Genomic DNA, 18,308 nt, shown 5'->3' with positions numbered 1-18,308 from the left:
ACGTTGCTGAGCTTTATAAGAACACCATTACCAGTGCCAATAGTATTAATGACATGGCCTATTCTATATATACGTACACAACTGGAAGCATATACGTATATTTATTACCCCTTCTAACACACATGTAGGCTATCTGCCTTCCGTTACATGCATGGGATTGGTTTAATAACTTTTGACTGTTTCGTCCCTAGCGTCTCACAAGACATCTCATTATAAGACGTACATAAACCATTAATACTTTGATCGATTTGTCATGGAAGCACCATTTAAATATTTATGTAATCATTCATCCCCGAAATATTTAATGGTATTTTCTGGTATCACGTGAGGTACGCATTGCATTATTTAACTTGGATGTTTATATAACTGAGTAAGAAAGCTCCCTTTGTATTGTTTTACTTCTTTATTTTAGACTGTGTACAGTATCCAAGTCATTAGCTACTAATGAATTATTTCTTACCATTCAACCATTAGCTCATAACTAGTTATTCATGGTAATTTCTTTTATTAGTGATGTGACAATAAACGTAATGACAAATCTGTTCACATATATCGTTGTATGGTTATTATAAATCATATGATATAAGTCTTAATAGCAAATGTTCTTTTGTTTGTTCAACACTTCATTCATTAATTTGGGAACGCCTGCATTATAGCAAAGAACAAGACAGTGTATGGTTGAAAGTTTCACGAGGAAATTGTGAACAATTTCTTTCTCAATTATATTATGTTATTGCGAAAACTATAAGAAAGCTAGAAACAAACTGAACATGCCCCCCCCCCCCACACACACAAATATGAATATATATATATATATATATTTATATATATGAATATATATATATAAATATATATATTCATATATATAAATATATATATATGTATACATATATATATGTTTATATATATATATATATATATGTGTGTGTGTGTGTGTGCGCGTGTGTGCGTGGGTGACAAACATGGGTGCGTTTGTTTTGCTATCTGACCGAGGACTTGAACAAAAGAATTTCAGGTCCTCGGTTGTGATTTCTAAAGAATCACCACGTCCTCGGAAGAATTCTATTGTATGGGGTATTGTTAAAGTTAGGGTACGTGGATTTGAACAATGGAAAATACAATGGGGTCCTCGGTCTGAATGAAACACAAACATGTGTGTGTGTGTGTGTGTATGCACTCAGGAGTACATTATCCATTTTAATTTTAAGATCACGATAAATTGAAATAATGTCACATCCTGTGTCATCACCACTGAGCTCGATGCCGCCTGTGATGTTCAAATGTACAGCTCTCAGATAAATAACAGTACGCCTAACGTCTAGATCTGAATTGTAGACAATTGTTTGTATTGGCCTCCAACATCAAATCACGTTTGATGTCTTAAAGTCGATCAATTATTACCAATACCCCAAAATGTCAATTCAACGACACATCATACAGCACCCAACTCAACATCACCTGCATGCGTTTGACAAATTAATAGCCTAATGCGTGCAGAAAGATTATTTGAAGCAATTAAAGTGTTATACTTTCCTCCTGACTTTGGAATTAATCCTCTTTGGTCTGCGGCGGGCTACCGACAGAAAGTGAGATAACTTTGATTGATGGTTTGATAGAGGCTCAAAAAATGATTGTAGTACATTTCTACACATGCCTTATAGGCTATGATCTGGGCTGGCACCAGTGACTTTTGGCATGTCACAATTACATTTGTACATGCAGACGCAGTCATCACTTGAGTCGCCCCTGATGTTAATTATATGCAATCAAAGCGGATCATTTGCCTGGACTATTGGTGACCAAATGTTGTCGTAAAGACTGTCAACCAAAGTCTGGCGAACTGCCATTGCTTTCTTTTTCAAGTTTATGTTAGTTCTGAGCAAAAACGTGGGCTCATGGACAAACAAGTCATGACCAGGGCGGTAGGAGCCGGTTTTTTGAAGCTTCCTACCTCCTGGTTATGACACTGAATGCGAATCCGTCACCCCTTCCCCTTCAATTCCCTAGTTCTCCTCCGTTTAAATGAATTAAATGAGGAACGGTACCACAGCAAACACTCCACATAGGGCATATATATGTTCAATGAGCCTCTGGAAATAGTTTCTCTGTTCAAACTAGTACATGTACTCGATCCACTACGAACATCCCAAAGCAGATCCAAAGTTGAAATAACGTATTACCAGGTATGCCTTTGTCATGCAGACCTAGTTATTAACAGGAAAGTTGTCTGGTATATCCAAAAATATGTTTGAAACATTAAGTTAATTTCTTTCGCTCATTTGGTTCAGCGCTTACTTTTCTTGCAAATCTAATTGAACCCAGCCTAGGCTACAGTAGTATAACGTCATACCACAGAACGTCGCTGTAGTATGCCTAGGCTATAGCCTCAGTCTAAGTTATAGCGCAATCAATTTAGAAAGTGACATTGACACTGTTACAAGCTAATTGCGTATATTATATTTTAATTTTTCCCCCAAACACACGAGTATTGTCGTTATATAGTGATTAACTGCAGGCGACGAAGTAGTTATTTAATCATCAACAGTTATTTTTATGGAAAACCTGCCAGGCAAAAGCTTGTGAAGTTAGAACCGAACTTACTGTAGGCTAGCCTAACTTAGCCTAGGACTCAGGCTAGGTTTAACAGGTAACACAACTGCTGTAAAGAGCCTGTGTTAAAGTAAGTGGGCAAGACGTTTATATCCTAGCAGAATCCAAATGTCCCATGATTTTTTAGCCTCTGAAGCAGATCTTGCTTGGATCGAAACGTCAGGCCCAAGTAACACAACTAACAGTTTGTCTTTAGGCAACCTAGGCAAGGCAAAGTTCCGGTAGATTCTAGACTAGACGACGCCTAGGCTATTGCACAATGTGAATATTGTTACAAAGCTTACACACATTTAAACTATACAATATTAAGAATAAATAAACACATGATAAGTTGTGTAAAAAGATTTGTCAATAAAAAAATGGTGTTAATTCTGTTCATGTATACTATATAAGCCTTGGTATCCTGCTTGTCAGCAAATATTGGGCTACTCCCATAAGAGTGTACAGTAATGGTTATATTTTGTAACAGGTCAGTAATTCAGGAAAATACCAATGAGATCATGATTTTAACCTGTACATTTATGTAAGCACTTGCAATTATAGACTTGGATACACAGAGCTTTTAAGAAGGCATATATATTACATGGTGTACCATATTGTTTTGCAATTATATAATGTAACGATTGTTGCACCATCTTTCAAGCATAGTGACTATACATATATGTGTACTTTCATTTGTAAACATGAATTGCTTGTATAGAAGTTGGGAGACTTTCTTCTCTCTGAGAAATGAAACTCTTGATTTTCAAGAGAATTGTGTCAACCGAATGTAGTATTGGGTTTTAGTTCTTGTTGATCATTCCATGTGGCCAAGTTTTAAATAATGTACTGTACTTATACACAACTAGTTAAGGGTTTGTTATCTTTTCTACCAACATATGAGAAAGCCTTTTTGATAACCCTGTGTTTGTATTTATGTGTATGCATCATGCATTATTCAGAGGTGAAAATGGCTAAATTTTGGGAGGGAGCACCTGGTGGTCTGATGTCTACACATCTGGATATTCAAAGAAGGCTATTTTTTTTTCATTTGAAAATGAAAATGGATAGGAAAGGTCTTAACCCAGCTAACTTTGCTTCTTCACTTGCAGGGCAAAGATGTTGCCACAACAGATTGGAAGAGGTTGTCTGAGACTGAGACTTTTACCAATCACATCGGTTGGAAATCCACGATGGTTTTCAAATGACCAAAATTATGTCAAAGTTGAACAAGATTCAGAGATGGAAAGTAAGTATCTTTTTCTTACTGTGTGACTTTGAAGTACTTTACCTGAATGGGCAACTTGAAGTTGTCAGAGGTTCATGTTGGCTTTGTCTGCAATGTCGCAGTTCCTGGCATGCAAAATGATCTTGTAATCACAAAATTTATTGTTTTTAAAAAAAAAAAAATTTTGAAAGAGCAGCAAACCGAAAGTTTGTTTGTACATAGCTTGCATGATAGACTTAATCTGTGAAGAAAAATTGTTCCAAATAGGCCAGAGAAGTCTCACTCTGTTTCAGAGATATCGGATAGTTTGAAAAGTTGTGCTACAGTCTTTGTACTTGAAATGTTTCTACAGCAGTTTTTATGAAGAAATTTATTCCTGATATGCAGCACAGTTATCAGTATTGATGCTGTATTAATTATGCAAATTTGTTTTGTCCTTTGACTACTATAGTATGTTCCTTCCTACTCACTGTTTTAGCCTCTTTTTTAAATTTTTTTATGTCTCTAATTACCAAATTTTATTGAAGATGAAATGATAAACAGTTTTATTTTGCAAATCATTTCAGATTTTTTTTTTTTTTTTTAAGCATAACAGTCCTTACATTGCCATATTACCTTCAAGAATACCATTCGTGATAGCTGTTTGCCTACGTGTACAATTTTTTACATATTCGTGTATATGTATGATTCGTCACGGTACTTTGTTTTGATAGATGTTGCCATCGTAACGATGCAGAAGAAACCAGTAAACAGCCTGTGTTCAGATCATCTCCAAGAACTGGCAACAGCATTTGAAGGTCTGGCAGGTAACAAGAAGTACAAAGCAGCAATTCTTACATCTGTGAGTAGCAGATTTACATCATCTCAGAATTATGTCCAAAGTCTGAGAGATTGTGTTGCTATACACTGACACAGCTCTGTTTAGATCACTATTTTACTTACATACATATATACAGGTTACTTCAGAGATGAATTTATCTTGAGCATCTCAGAGCAAAATGCTATTCAAAATGGGCAAATTACTATAAAAATGCAAAGATATATATAAGTAGTTTGTGTTCCCAGGAATCAATATATTTCAGAAGTGACAAAAATAAGTTCCTTGAATGCTACTTCACAAAACAGAAAATTGACTTCTTGCACTTGGTAATCTTTTATGTTTATTTTTACCTTTGTTTACAAATTGTTTATCTACTGCAAGTAAATATGCTAATAAGGTAGAGGGCATGATGTCTTGCCATGATCTTCTTCAGAGGCAAAACTGAAACAAAAACAGATTAAGGACACCTTGTAACTAGACATATGGACAGACAACTGGATTTGGACGAATGAACAATGAATTGAGTCAAAGTAGAATGAACACAGGAGATTAAACAGCCAAGGAGATGAAAGGGGTGCTGAGATCAACTGTGCACAAGGGTGTGACAATGTGGGTTAATGTGTGAAGAGAACAATGGTCCTTGCCTGGAGAACAAAAATATTAAGAAATGTAGGAAGTTAGGAACACTTTTGAGGACGAACGTGTAACTTTATCTTTGGTTGGTAAATGCAACAAAATTTAGTTTGGATAAAGTCCCTACAGTACTAAAGTCTTTCATGCATGCATAGGTCTGGTTGAACATAAAACCATTGTTCTCCCTGTGCTGTAATTATTGATATAATTATTATATTTTATTAATTATTATATGTTATTGTAATTATTGAAACCACATACTTCACTTACAGTACAATTCATGAAAGCGTGTCATTTTCATGCATTATTTTCATATGTTGGTTGGTTCTCTAGGAGAGTAGTGTGATGCTTAGATGTGGACAGGGCGGGGTGGGGGGGGGTAGAGGGTAGGGAGAATTTTTATCTCAGAGGTCCCCATTTATACACCTGGTTGAAGAGAGGCAATGGAGATAAAGTTCCTTGCCCAAGGACACAACTCAATGATCTGGCCAGGACTCGAACCTTCAATCCTTCGATCACAAGTCCACTGCCTTAACCACTTGACCACAACGCTCCCCAGGACAAACCTAACCGATGCATCTGAAGCATCGACCTGTATTAAACAGGGACAGTTAATCAAATGTGAAACCCTGCCCTTCCCCTAGTCAACTTATGAAATGTCTCGTTTATGTATGTTCACCAACCGTTTGGTTGATTTCACTACTTTTCAACAGTCATCTTGAGAAAACCTTTTTGTCCGTATATCTTTCTCCCGTTACCAGGGGTTACCGGGTATTTTCAGCGCAGGACTCGACCTTTTATCAATGTACGGCAGGACATATGACGAAATTTACGCCTTTTGGTCCAGCTTTCAAAAGGCATGGATAACACTTTACGGGAACCCCCTGATCACTGTGGCAGGAATTAATGTAAGTACATTCGAGGAACATGGATCTGTATTTTGGAAATTAACTTTGCTCTGATATAAAGGCAGCTCAGCTTTACTTGTACAATAGCAAAGGTAATGCCCATGTAATGATCCCCGTAAAAAAAACAGCTCTTTACTGTTCATTTTTGACAATATAGTCAGGCTGGATAATGACAATGTTGGGACATATGCCATCATTTTTTTTTAGGACAAATTAACCTGTTTCTGGATTTCATTTTTGAAAAGTCATCATTGATGTCCTGGAAGTCAATATCATTCGTCAAATGGTTGGGGAATGTATGATACATTGATATATATATACACTTGACATGAGGGTGAATCTACTGTCTGTGCCCAATGAAGAAGCCTCATGTGAATTTGCAGGAAATTTACCTACACACGGGGACCTAGGCGGTGGCCTACAGTACTTAACCATAGATGCCATAACCCAATACTCCATATAGTGTCAAATAAAATAATTAATTGGTGTTGTGTGTAATATTTAAGATATTTTCTAAGTACATAGAAGTTACATAAGGACATCTATTATTGTTTTTGTAATTGTTAAGTTTGGGATGAATTGTTCATCTCATTTTGTAGGTTGTCTGAGGTGTCAAAGAGTGGACCAACCAAGGAATGCCTTTATAGTTGAGGAAGTCTATAGCAGAGAATCAGTAAAGATATCTTGACCGAACCTGACCGTCAGCTGTTTTTGTTTCTTCCTCCCTTTTATTTTTTGTGTTGTATATTATATCTAGATAAAAGTGTATTAAAGCAGGAGTGATGTGATACTTAAATTTGTTCCTTAGTTTATGGTCTTACAGGAAAAATGATTTGTACCTTTAATTTCTAATATTTGAAAATGATAAAAAGAAAAGAAAAACGGAACTTGTTGAAAGAAAGTTGAAATTTCATGTTTATTTTTGATTTCATATCAAACAGGGTAATAGTCCAGCCGGTGGTTGTCTCTTGGCATTGTCATGTGACCATAGAGTGATGGCAGAAGGGAAATATGGAATTGGACTAAATGAGACAAAAGTGGTAAATATTCCTGCACATAGACTTAGGGAATCACTTTTGCTTGATCTTAGGGATGTTAACAATTGCTGAGGTGCAAATTTTTCCCTCCACCAGCTCCTCTGGACCACTCAAATGAGCTCATTGTAAAGTTTAGTGTGTCAAGTCATGGTATAATGTTGACGGACAATTATTAAAATATTAAAAATATTTTATATAATTTTATATATACTCAGAGTGTCTCTATAACAATTGTGCTCACGACATCATAGCACTCACTTATCAACTTCTTTTTGTAAATAATAATGAACTCACAAACTTTACTTATAGTTTCAAGATCCCTATAAAATATCCATGTTATCACAAAAAGCCATAGAAAGTCCTTTTTCTTACTTTTCCATTTATTTTTACTTGCACTTGAGAGTTGGATTTGGATTTTGCATTGTTCTGACTGTGTAATATACAAGCATTATAATTTGCATACCACCAATGAAGGTAAGAGGATTGTTGGGGTTTTGAACCATGACTGAAGCAATGTCGGGTGCTACCTGGTGTCCCACACCACCTCTGTAACTGCTACCCATCACAAACCAGAACCTGCTGCACAGCAAGTTGCCAAGTAAGCTGTGCGGTAGCGTAAGTGACATCAGAATTTATGATTATGCAAACTGCAAAACATGGTTTCATATCAATCCAGTTTGTGATCCTGATAGGGTTTGATATATACAAGAGAGAAAACATACACAATCATGATCGTTTATACATTTTGAAATGATATAGCCTTGTACTAAAATAACTCTGTTTAACTGAACACTTTACATATAAAAATAAGTGTAGGCTGAACATCTTTGTATACGGTAAGATGTGATGGAACGACCACAAACACCTTCACATAAATATCTGGAATAAAACTGATGTGGTGTAGTCAAGACTGCTTGTGTTTTGCTAGAACGAAACAAAACATCTCGCTTCAATTCTCCCCATTTACGTCAAAAAAATACTATCATACTATTGCTTATGTTGATAACTATGCCTAAGCAAATCAGCCGCTGCTTTGTGTTTGAAATATTCATTAGCAGACAGGCACTAACTGCTGATGTGTTCACTTGAATATCAATATACTGTATTTGCTTTTATTCTTTTTAAATTTTCTTCCCTATTCACTGATGGCTTTAAAGAGGAACATAACTTTCAATTCAATGTTCCAGTTTGTTATAAAAATTATTGCCCAATATTGTGGCAATTTTGTATTATGAAGGAATAAAGATAATAATTCTCCACTACAAGTTTATAGTATAACCCAGTTATTATGCGAGAATTTATCATGGTTGGCATTATGCAGATCATGTAACCTCACATTTGACCTATGTACACACAGGACAGTGAATACGATCCTTTAAGTTCTATGCGGCATGATCCCGAGGGACCAACCAAAATTATAGCACACCAGATACCAAGGAGCAATGTTTTCGATTGTGTTCATCTATTTGTCATCAAACCCCTCATTGCAGCACAAATTTCTTTGCTTTTCAACATTTTCAGGGTATTGTGGCTCCAATCTGGATGAAGAATACTATGCAAAATGTAATCGGATTCAGAGAAACGGACAGAGCTTTGCAAGAAGGTATTTAAACGGAAGTCATTTTACTTGTACACTAAAAACCCATAATGTTTTACTAGAGATCAAAAGAATGTTACCAGATATCGGCATGATTCTGGTCTCATTTCAGAAGGGACATCACTCGGGGTTAAACCAAAGAATAAGATATCGTTCTGTAAGAATACGTAATGAAACAAGCGGTGAAATTCAGCTAATTTTGATGTAATATTTTTTGATATACTTTGTGAATAAGTGAGCTAAAGAGACTTTAAAAAAACAAATCATTTTCAGCTAAATTGCGGTGATGACATCATTCAGTCTGTTGTTGCCAGGTGCATTATACAAAATACCACCAAATTTGACAAATTCATGAATACAAAATGCTTTGAGTGGTTTTAACCTAATGTTCAACATGTCCAAAACTGCCTAATCTTGTCAGCTTTGGATGGGATGTGCTATTATGCTGTAACAGTCTTTCTTATTTTGTAAAATAATCACTGAACCTTTTGGATGGTTTTCTTTTCCTTCTCAGGGAAGATGTTCACACCTCCACAAGCCAAAGAAATAGGTCTGGTCGATGTGGTAGCACCCATGGATCAAATCATACCATCATGCAGGGAATTCATCAAAGATTATTTAAAACTGCCATGTAAGTGTTAACAGGAAGTTCAACCATAGCAGCTAACACTTGCTTCCTTCTAGTGTTGTAATAATTCCCTACCATTGAAGGTGGAGTTGAGTCATCGCCCAGTAAGTTTCGTGACTCGACTTCTGTCATTTACTCGATTCCCTATCGGGTACACTTGACGAATTTCCTTGAGTGACGCCACTCTTGAAATTTAGTGATTTTCAAGTCGGGACTGGTTTATATAACACTACTCCCTTCCTCGACCCCTTCCGATTCGTGAGTTTGTAATTCATTCCCTCCATTTTGTTGGCGAGGTATGTACAGCATTCTTGTGGGTTATTTTGTTAAATTTTGGGTCAGTTTGACATTGAGATACCCAGCTGGGGTTACAAATTGTTTTGCCAACTACAGTAAATTTATCAATGAAAAACCAACAGGAAACAGACAAGGAAGTTGGAGAATTACGAATAATATGTGACATGTGGTTTTCAACCAGTGATTTTATTTAGTAACATCATCGTTGCCCATATTCAGCTTTATGAATATTCACACGAGAAGATAGACGATCATTTGGGGTCGTGTAAGGTTAAAAAATGAGAAGAAAAACAAAAGAAGAATGTAATAGGAAATATTTGTTTTAACAGATTTTATTCTGTAGAGCTTTACTACTATTTGGACCAAAGTTAGTAACATTCATTCAACATTCATTCAGTAACATTCATCGGATGGTAGTGGGATCAAAGAATGTGTGCAGGAACAAGAGATATTAATCTCATATGAACCTTTTTAGCACTCAAATAGATGAATATTTTCTAGAATTCGATTTGTGAGTTAGAAGCATTCATTATTTGCCGGAGGACAGAGTTGTGAAGGGCAACAGCATTTTAATTTGTGTAAATATCTAGCTTTTACTGCTGGTATACACGCAGACAACCAGGAATGGTTTGCTTTTCATGTTGTCCGGCCCTATGATAGGTGGTGCAAGGCACTTTGTAAAAGTCAATGAGAACTACTACAGCACAAATGACGTTCCGGTCCTGTTTTAATCGTTATAAATATCAGTGGCGGAGCGTCCATACAGTCAGAGGGGGCGGATGCCACCCCCACACCCCTGACGGACTCAAATGGACTGCTGGCACCCTTTTCAGCTTTTTACCACTCTTTACTTATTCGCGATTATTGACTTTTTTATTGCTCTCTCAAATACCTATTGACATTTTTCACATTTTGTTGGTGTTATTTTCTGACAAAATGGTGATGACAACTATTTATTCTTCGTTTGTCTGCAAATTAGCGAGGCCCTGAAAGGGTGATTTCTGGCGATCTAGGGAGTATCTCTACTCAAAAAAAATTCTGTACGCTCTGCACCAACCTGTGGTGGCGCTCCGCTTAGATAGTGTGGAAAGCGCCCCCTACAGACCATTCTCCCCCCCTGACCAATACCCCTAGCTCCGCCACTGATAAATATCTACATTAGTCGTGATCATTCTGGCTGGATTTTTTGCTTTCAGACGGACCGAGGTCTCTGACCAAACAAATGATGCGGCAGGACACCATCAATCAGTTGCAATCCAAACTCCACCAGGATGCCGACTTCACCGCCAACTTCCTGACCCAAGATGTCTTCCAGAATGCCTTGGAGAAATATGTGCAGGCGTTGGCGAAGAAGAGCAAGTGAGAAGTCTCCCCTGGGGCGAGCACTAAAACGAGAGCACGATTGAAACTGGCGGGAAGAACTGAAATGCGTCATTGCAACACAAGAAATGGGAATGATCGTTGGATGCACTGTAAATGATTTTCAACGATAGGTTGATATCTTCTCTGGATTTTATGTACAATAAATAAATTTAACACAAATACAAATAGGGACATTGTAACCCTCTGCTACCTCAGTAAATCCAATGGTAATAAACTGTGTGCTTCAAAGACACTGACTGTGTGTCCAATTCAGTGTAGAACAAATATATTGTTGATTTTGTTGCATTGTTGATTTTGATATAACTCAAAGACTTGACGTTTCTCGTCAATGTTGGACTCGCTGAAAAACTTTATAAGCTTTTTCATTAAAACCTTCCTTGTTTCTAAATGTTATTAAGTTGGTCATTTTTACATGGTTACTGTTACAAAGCACATTGGACAATTTAGTTCAGGTTGGATTCTGTGCTATACAAGACTTATTATTATTATTAATTTATTATGTTGAACTGGGATGGGGAATGGGAAGGGGCATGGAGGGAGATTTAAAGACTCTCAATCAATTAAGTTGAAGTGGGGTGTATTATGGAGCATACTATAAAATTGTAACAAACTATTGTTACAATATATTTAGACAATGCCCTATACTGACTATAATAAGATGGGGAGCAATCCTTGTTTCCCCACCCCCCCCCCCCCCCTCCCTTCTTCAACCTATTAGTTCCCCTGTTGCCACTTCTTCCCAGCTTCAGATATAATTAAATAAGGTCATTTTACTGATACCAGATACAGCAGTGTGATTGGTTGAAGCAAACTAATTATTCATCAACAAAGGAGTTTAAATACACTACGTACACAGTAAGCCTAACCCTATCAATCAGTGGATTGCTATCATTGGTCATTGTAGAAAGGCTTTGCATATTCATATTCCAAAGATGTAAACAGAAAGCAGATATGATTGAGGGCAACATTTATGTCGTGTAGCATAGAGTAAGGCTATGCAGGCAAAATGTGTTGTTGGTGTGCTCTGAGATTGGCTCGAACTCAGTGAATGCATAGCAAATATGGGACAGATTGCTTTTCAAGTATGATTTGAATACTAGTACAAACTAGTACACATGCTGTAGTATTGAAATGATACATGCATTAAATTATTAATATCATCATATTGTTGGAACTCATAGAGTCAAATTACAGTTATTGTATTCTGCAGATTTACTTGAAAATATAAAGACAATTGTGTAAAATAAACAATTTGTTGATGATCTGGTCATGTGCATAGTTGAAGTTACAGGTGTGTCTTTTAAAGGATCTTTGCATGAAATGTGACAATAAATACATTGAAGATGAATTATTCACATATTTGGAAGTAATTTTCATTTGTTTTAAATGTTTAAGTAAACATTGACTTCAGCCTGAAATACTTCTCATTCCATTGATAGCCACTCCCCCATGCCTTTCTACAGTATGAATACCTTATCCCCTCCTTCGAATAGTACAACATTACTCTTGCTGTTGACTTCGCATAACAATAATTCCTCTCACCATTCCCCACTCAAACATTCAGGTATGGAATGTTACTCGCCAGTGTTTTTATGTTGAGGGCGCTGTCATGTTAGTCCTAACCAGTGCCGTAGATAGAGAGAGTTGCGACAACTTACAATTCACCGCCATTTTGTATCCTTTGAGACACTTCGTGTATTTGGTTCATGTGGTAGATGTAGTATCTAAACTCGAAACTTAGAGAAACTGTCATGATGAGTGCCAGAGTATTCGAAGGAGGGTAAAACTGTTCACTTGGTAGGCGATCGTCAGTGGCTGATCATTGGCGCGCCTAAAGGGGTTCCGGGGGCCATGTCCTCCCCGCTCCCCACCTCCGATTGTCAATCAGTGGAAAATGGTTCAGTCCGGAGACTTTTGCAGGCAACTGGAGAAGAATTGGACCACTATTCCTAGTGTCTTACCACCCACCCACCCCTCCCCCTACACCCCTACCCCTTTTATTTTAACCCCACACTGTTGCTGTTTCATCACTACACAAATGTCCAGGAAGCAGTGTAAAATGTCGGTTGGGGAAGGGGTGAGATGTTTCCAGCAGATTTTCACCATTCAATGGAATTACTTCAGTAGACACTGGATCAATTAACTATGCCATCATGTATTGAAGTGTGTATGGTCACCAAAAATTATGCTTACCATTATAGGGGTGAGAGAAATGGGGGTGGTGTAGATGGGAACAGTGGCGTCGCCAAGGGGGGGCCAGGGGGCACGTGCCCCCTGGAAAACCCAGTGCCCCCCCCCCCCCGAGTGCCCCGCCCCCATCTGAGATTTGGGTTGGTAAAAAAATATATATATATTTTGTTTTATTCAACTCCCATCATCTGAGTTGGTTTTTCATAAGGACAAAGAAGCTCTTCCAAGTTCATTCTATTCCTTTTTTAATGCAGTTGACTCATTGTCATGCTGCTTGTGTGCATTTGTCATATGGGTGAGAGTGTTTGTCTGCTGTCTGTGGGTGTCTTTTACCTCTCGCGAATTGGATGCCTGTGAAATGCCGAAAATCCGGACCTGCTGTGAGAAGGGAGGGTACTGCAGTATGTTGCCTTGGTCTGAGGTTGACAGGTTAGGAGCTGACGAAATGTGAGAATGTGAGGGTCCGCAGGCACCATACTTGCCTATATTTGTGGACCCATATATTAACCCTGTTGTGTAGGGGGTGCAGAGGTCATTTGAGGTCAGATGCTTGTAGGAACAAATGGCGAATGTTCACACCTGCATACTGAGTCATACTCGATGTGTGATCAAACTTTGGATTGCATGGTGAGATCCCTGATAGGAGCCAATAACGATGCTGGAACCTATTACATCTTAATAGATAATGGGAGAAAACGAGAAGGACAAGAAAGGAGTCGGGGGTCATGCACACATTAATTCAACAAATGTAGGTTCTTTTGATAGGGTTAGGCATAATATCGACAGCACGTGGTTCATATCCTCTGCGCGTTGTTAAAATCATTACCTCAAAAATAGCAATTTCTGGAGATATCTTCAGATCGAATTTAGCATCAAATGTGGCACCATTTTGCATCTAGCCCATCCTCCGTATGCGAAAATTTTCCAAAGGGGAGGGTGCACCCCCACCCCTTAGACCCCTTCCCCAGGACGGCGATCCGTATCCACCCTAGTGCCCCCCATCAAATGCTGGTGCCCCCCCTGTGCGCCCAGACTGAAAAGTCTGGTGACGCCACTGGATGGGAAGGGGGTAGTGGGAGGTTTGGAAGAGATACTGTTGGTGGGTAAGGGTTAAGCACAAGAAACCAAGGAAAACTTTATCGAAAGTTGTAATAAAAATCAGAATTTTGACCAAAGGTGACCATATTTGAATATCTAGCATATTTGGGGCCGATACAGCATACCTTTAATGTCGGAGGGGGTGGGATCGATATATTCAACACCAACAGCAATCAACAATATATTGTTTTACTAAAGTCACGCGGCGCCATAGAACGTAGTAAACCGGATCCAAAATGGCACTTCAGGCTAATCGAGTGACTGTAAACCTTGCATGTCGCAACTCTCTCTGTCTACGGCTCTGAGTCCCATTACGTGATGTACTGCTTATATGCATTCGAACCATTGAACTCCTTCTATTTTAATGATACGAACACATTAGATCAGGGTTTCCTTACTTTATCCCCCCATGAACCCCCTATGTGGATGTCGGAGTTGTCCACGCACCCCAACTTTTCGAGACACAATCTGAGTTATTATTATACTATAATACGCATAAAAGTGCTTCGTAAAAGATCAAGTTCATAGTGTAATATTGTAATGAAAGAAAACAAGAGAACAACAAATATTTATTTGGAAACTTGAAGATCAGATCAGCTTTTTAAAAAGTTCACGAATTACTGTCATGCGTATACCAACTTCACCAATGTCATGCGGCCTGTGTCTGTTTCATAATTCAGTTGTTTATCACATGCACGGTACGGTACTACTATGGCAACATATGCGTATAGAACGCGAAGAATTTTTTTAGGTACGACTTTTGTACATTACTAAATGATATATCAGATTTTAGTTCAACAAAAAGTTCTCGAGTTTTGACTTTCAGAAACGTCTCACGAACCCCCTGGGATGGACTCACGCACCCCCTGGGGATTCATACACCCCAGTTAGGGAACCCCTGCACTATAGGTTAATTCGTACGTAGACGGACGTGCCTGATGATTGACTCAAGAGTTCCACTTGTGCAGTTAAAGTGCTTAAAGGGATTCCACGCGTTTCGAAAAGGAAATACATAAAACTGTTAATTTTCAAATAATGGAACTTTTGTAAGTCGCTTAAGCTATTTAAGCTGCTTATCTGACGCTTATCGCTGATGCTTATCGTGAAATATGAGAATGTTCACCAATCTAAATTGACAAAGGTATTACATTCATTAAAAACTTAATGATCTTAAGTATCAAACAATTTACCCGCTGAAGACATATAAAATTCATGTATTATTTTACGCCGTGCCTCTTGATTTAAACAGGCCAATGAGAAAACGCTCTGTAATGCATATTAAGTACCAGCGAAGCTCTCCTTGCTCGAAGAAGAGCTGATTATCGATGCGACCAGCAGACTTGTGAGAACAGAAATAATACTACAACCGACTTGAGAAGAAGGGGTGGGGGGTCGGGGGGGGGGAGTTTTGGAAACTGGAGGAAAACATAAAGTAATTGGGGGGATTTCCCCCTGCCACCCCTTCCTTGGCGCCGCCACTGTTTGTGGGATTTACATATACCTTAGTTCTTAAGAGAGATCTGTGTTAGATAATAACGTATAGCTTAATATGAGATTAAACTGTCATTTACCCCTCCTTCCAGAGATTTGAAGAAACAATGTTGAGCATTGTTTTACGTCAAGAAATGGTTAAGCTTACCCCCCCCCCCCCCGTATTCCCACCTTCATCGTCAGTCGGGGGTAAACAATGTTCAGTCGGGGGATTTTTATAACAATAACGAGACAGAAAACCACAATGCTTATTATTAGCTTAAAAAAAATGAGTGAAGTGTGTTTAATACCATAAAGGCAACAAGTCCTTGAAATAACCTTTCTTAGTAAAGTAAATTCCACGCTGTCCTTGATCCAAGTTCAAGTTTACCACAAAAAGATTTGCTTTGCGAGATAAGGTATCTATTTTAGTAACAGTATTGCTGCATATTATAGTTACACATCGTGGTATGACCTATGATTGTTTTATCTGATAACAATTCTAAAATTATAATTAATTGCCAAAGGAATCTAGTCGAAGGTGTATTGATATATATGTGTTTTTTATCGTCTGTGTGTATGGCCACCACGTATTCCTATATGTATGCGTACTTGCTGTGCTTGAACCGACACATCAATCAGTTGGGTGTTTGTGTGCATGTACGCTGTACTTTGAGTTATTTACAAGACTGTGTTGTGAGGAGGGGGGGGGGGGTGTGCCACTTATGCAAACCCCACTCCACGTGGCAACCGCCCGAGTATATATATTGTTTCATGACAGACCAATTGGACTCTTTAAATTTAAATTTTATATAATTTCAACAAAACTTAATTAATTATTAGATTAATAAAGTGAAATACAGTAGATATTCCCAAAATGGCACTTTTTATTTATCAAAGGGGGCACTTTACGAAAATCAAAGTGTATACCAAATTAACGTACACACGAAGATCTGTCTGAGTACTGTTAAGAAATTAATAATGATAACAATCTCAGTTTGATGATGGACTTTTCATAAAATTTCGCAAGATTAACACCAGGATTAAAATACCGTGCAGGGGGAGATTCTACACTGTCACACCTAAATACCCACCCACCCACACACACGCATACACACACACACACACACACATATATATATATATATATATATATATATATATATATATATATATATATATATATATATATATATATATATATATATATATAAAACTGCTTTTGGGTCAAGTTCAAACTTCAAACGTTCAAGTGCATTCTAAAATTAAATGATGTGGTATGATAACGATGTGCACTTTGTACTTTAAAGAGTTTTGATTCGAGAAAAAATGTATCCCAAAATAACCTTGAGGACTGCAATTATGATGGTTATCACAATTGGCATAAATCAACCTACGGCTGTTCTGAAGGACAAACGAGAGGTAGCATTACTGTGTGATAGAGTCATACGACATCACAACAATTTCTTATATATTCATCGAGATACCGATGTTTAAGTATTTTCTGCATATTGACAAATCTTCGACCTTGTCTAGTTGCTGAATTGCACTATACTTATCGAGTTTATGGGTTTCAATCACGTGACAAAAGGTGCCACTTAGTTTTGTTGCTGCTTTATAGTGATCTTGACAACATGTCGAAATGTAACAACAACAACAACGATAAAATACGATATTACATTGACTTTTCCAATTTACACTAACATGACATCAAATTGTCAAGACGTTGTGTTTCATATGGAACGCAGAAAGGGCCACGATATATGTCGTTGTACCTAAAATATACTTCGCTGTACCTAAACTATACGTCATTGTTCTGAAAATGTATGCCGCTGTACCTAAATTATACGTCGTCCTACTGGAAAAATACGTCGCTGCTGTTAACAGAAATGATGGTGTTCGAAGGTGTTCGTATGCAAATAAGGATGTTAGTTGTAGGCGTGTCTGGATGCACCAATGGCATGGCATATCGCGCGGCAGGCTTCACACGACATATATATCGAGACCATTTTTGCGTTCCATAGTTTGATACTTAAGTTGACAACACGTCAAGAAAATACGATATTTGACGAGGTTACGAAAACATGATATCCTGACAGAGAGTATCAAATTTTCGACATATTGTTGTGGAAGCCATTGTAGTCATAAGATCCAGTGGCTTTCTAATTAATCCATTGATCCATTGTTTCATTGATTGTTCCATTAGTTCGTTCGTTCGTTCATGTGACTACACGTGCGCTAAGCTGTCGTTGACAATAAAGACACTGGTTCAACCAGGGGACGTCAATCCGATTTGAAACGTGAAGGAGGGGTGGGGGTACGTAATCGAGTCGAGTATTTCGGCCGTAAGTACTATCTAAGCGGAGCGCCGCCATCGGTTGGCGCGCAGCGTACCAAGAAAATTTCAGATTTCAATACCTGCCAGATCGC

General features: G+C 37.9%; 1 protein-coding gene across 2 annotated transcripts; it reads left to right on the top strand.

Moving 5' to 3' along the window:
* The first annotated feature begins 2,026 nt into the window (after positions 1-2,026).
* Positions 2,027-12,477, top strand: LOC139971038 (enoyl-CoA delta isomerase 1, mitochondrial-like). Of its 2 annotated transcripts, none has more exons than XM_071977191.1 (8): positions 2,027-2,183; positions 3,702-3,838; positions 4,531-4,658; positions 6,032-6,178; positions 7,120-7,218; positions 8,737-8,818; positions 9,327-9,443; positions 10,934-12,477. In XM_071977191.1, the coding sequence occupies exons 2-8, from the start codon at positions 3,709-3,711 to the stop codon at positions 11,098-11,100; spliced, it is 870 nt and encodes a 289-aa protein (XP_071833292.1). In that variant the 5' UTR covers positions 2,027-2,183; positions 3,702-3,708; the 3' UTR covers positions 11,101-12,477. The 2 variants fall into 2 exon arrangements, with proteins under 2 accessions (XP_071833292.1, XP_071833293.1); XM_071977192.1 differs by lacking the exon at positions 2,027-2,183 and adding an exon at positions 2,529-2,680.
* The last annotated feature ends 5,831 nt before the right edge of the window (positions 12,478-18,308 follow it).

The sequence above is a fragment of the Apostichopus japonicus genome, chromosome 8 (genome assembly GCF_037975245.1).
Source record: "Apostichopus japonicus isolate 1M-3 chromosome 8, ASM3797524v1, whole genome shotgun sequence".
NCBI classification, from domain to species: domain Eukaryota; kingdom Metazoa; phylum Echinodermata; class Holothuroidea; order Aspidochirotida; family Stichopodidae; genus Apostichopus; species Apostichopus japonicus.
This window is presented reverse-complemented; position numbering and strand designations above follow the sequence as displayed.

Coding starts and splice junctions, on each gene's coding strand:
- LOC139971038 (XM_071977191.1), top strand. CDS start 3,709: ATGTTGCCACAACAGATTGGAAGAGGTTGTCTGAGACTGAGACTTTTA. Junction 4,659..6,031: donor AAGCAGCAATTCTTACATCT/GTGAGTAGCAGA, acceptor TCCCGTTACCAG/GGGTTACCGGGTATTTTCAG. Junction 7,219..8,736: donor GACTAAATGAGACAAAAGTG/GTAAATATTCCT, acceptor CAACATTTTCAG/GGTATTGTGGCTCCAATCTG.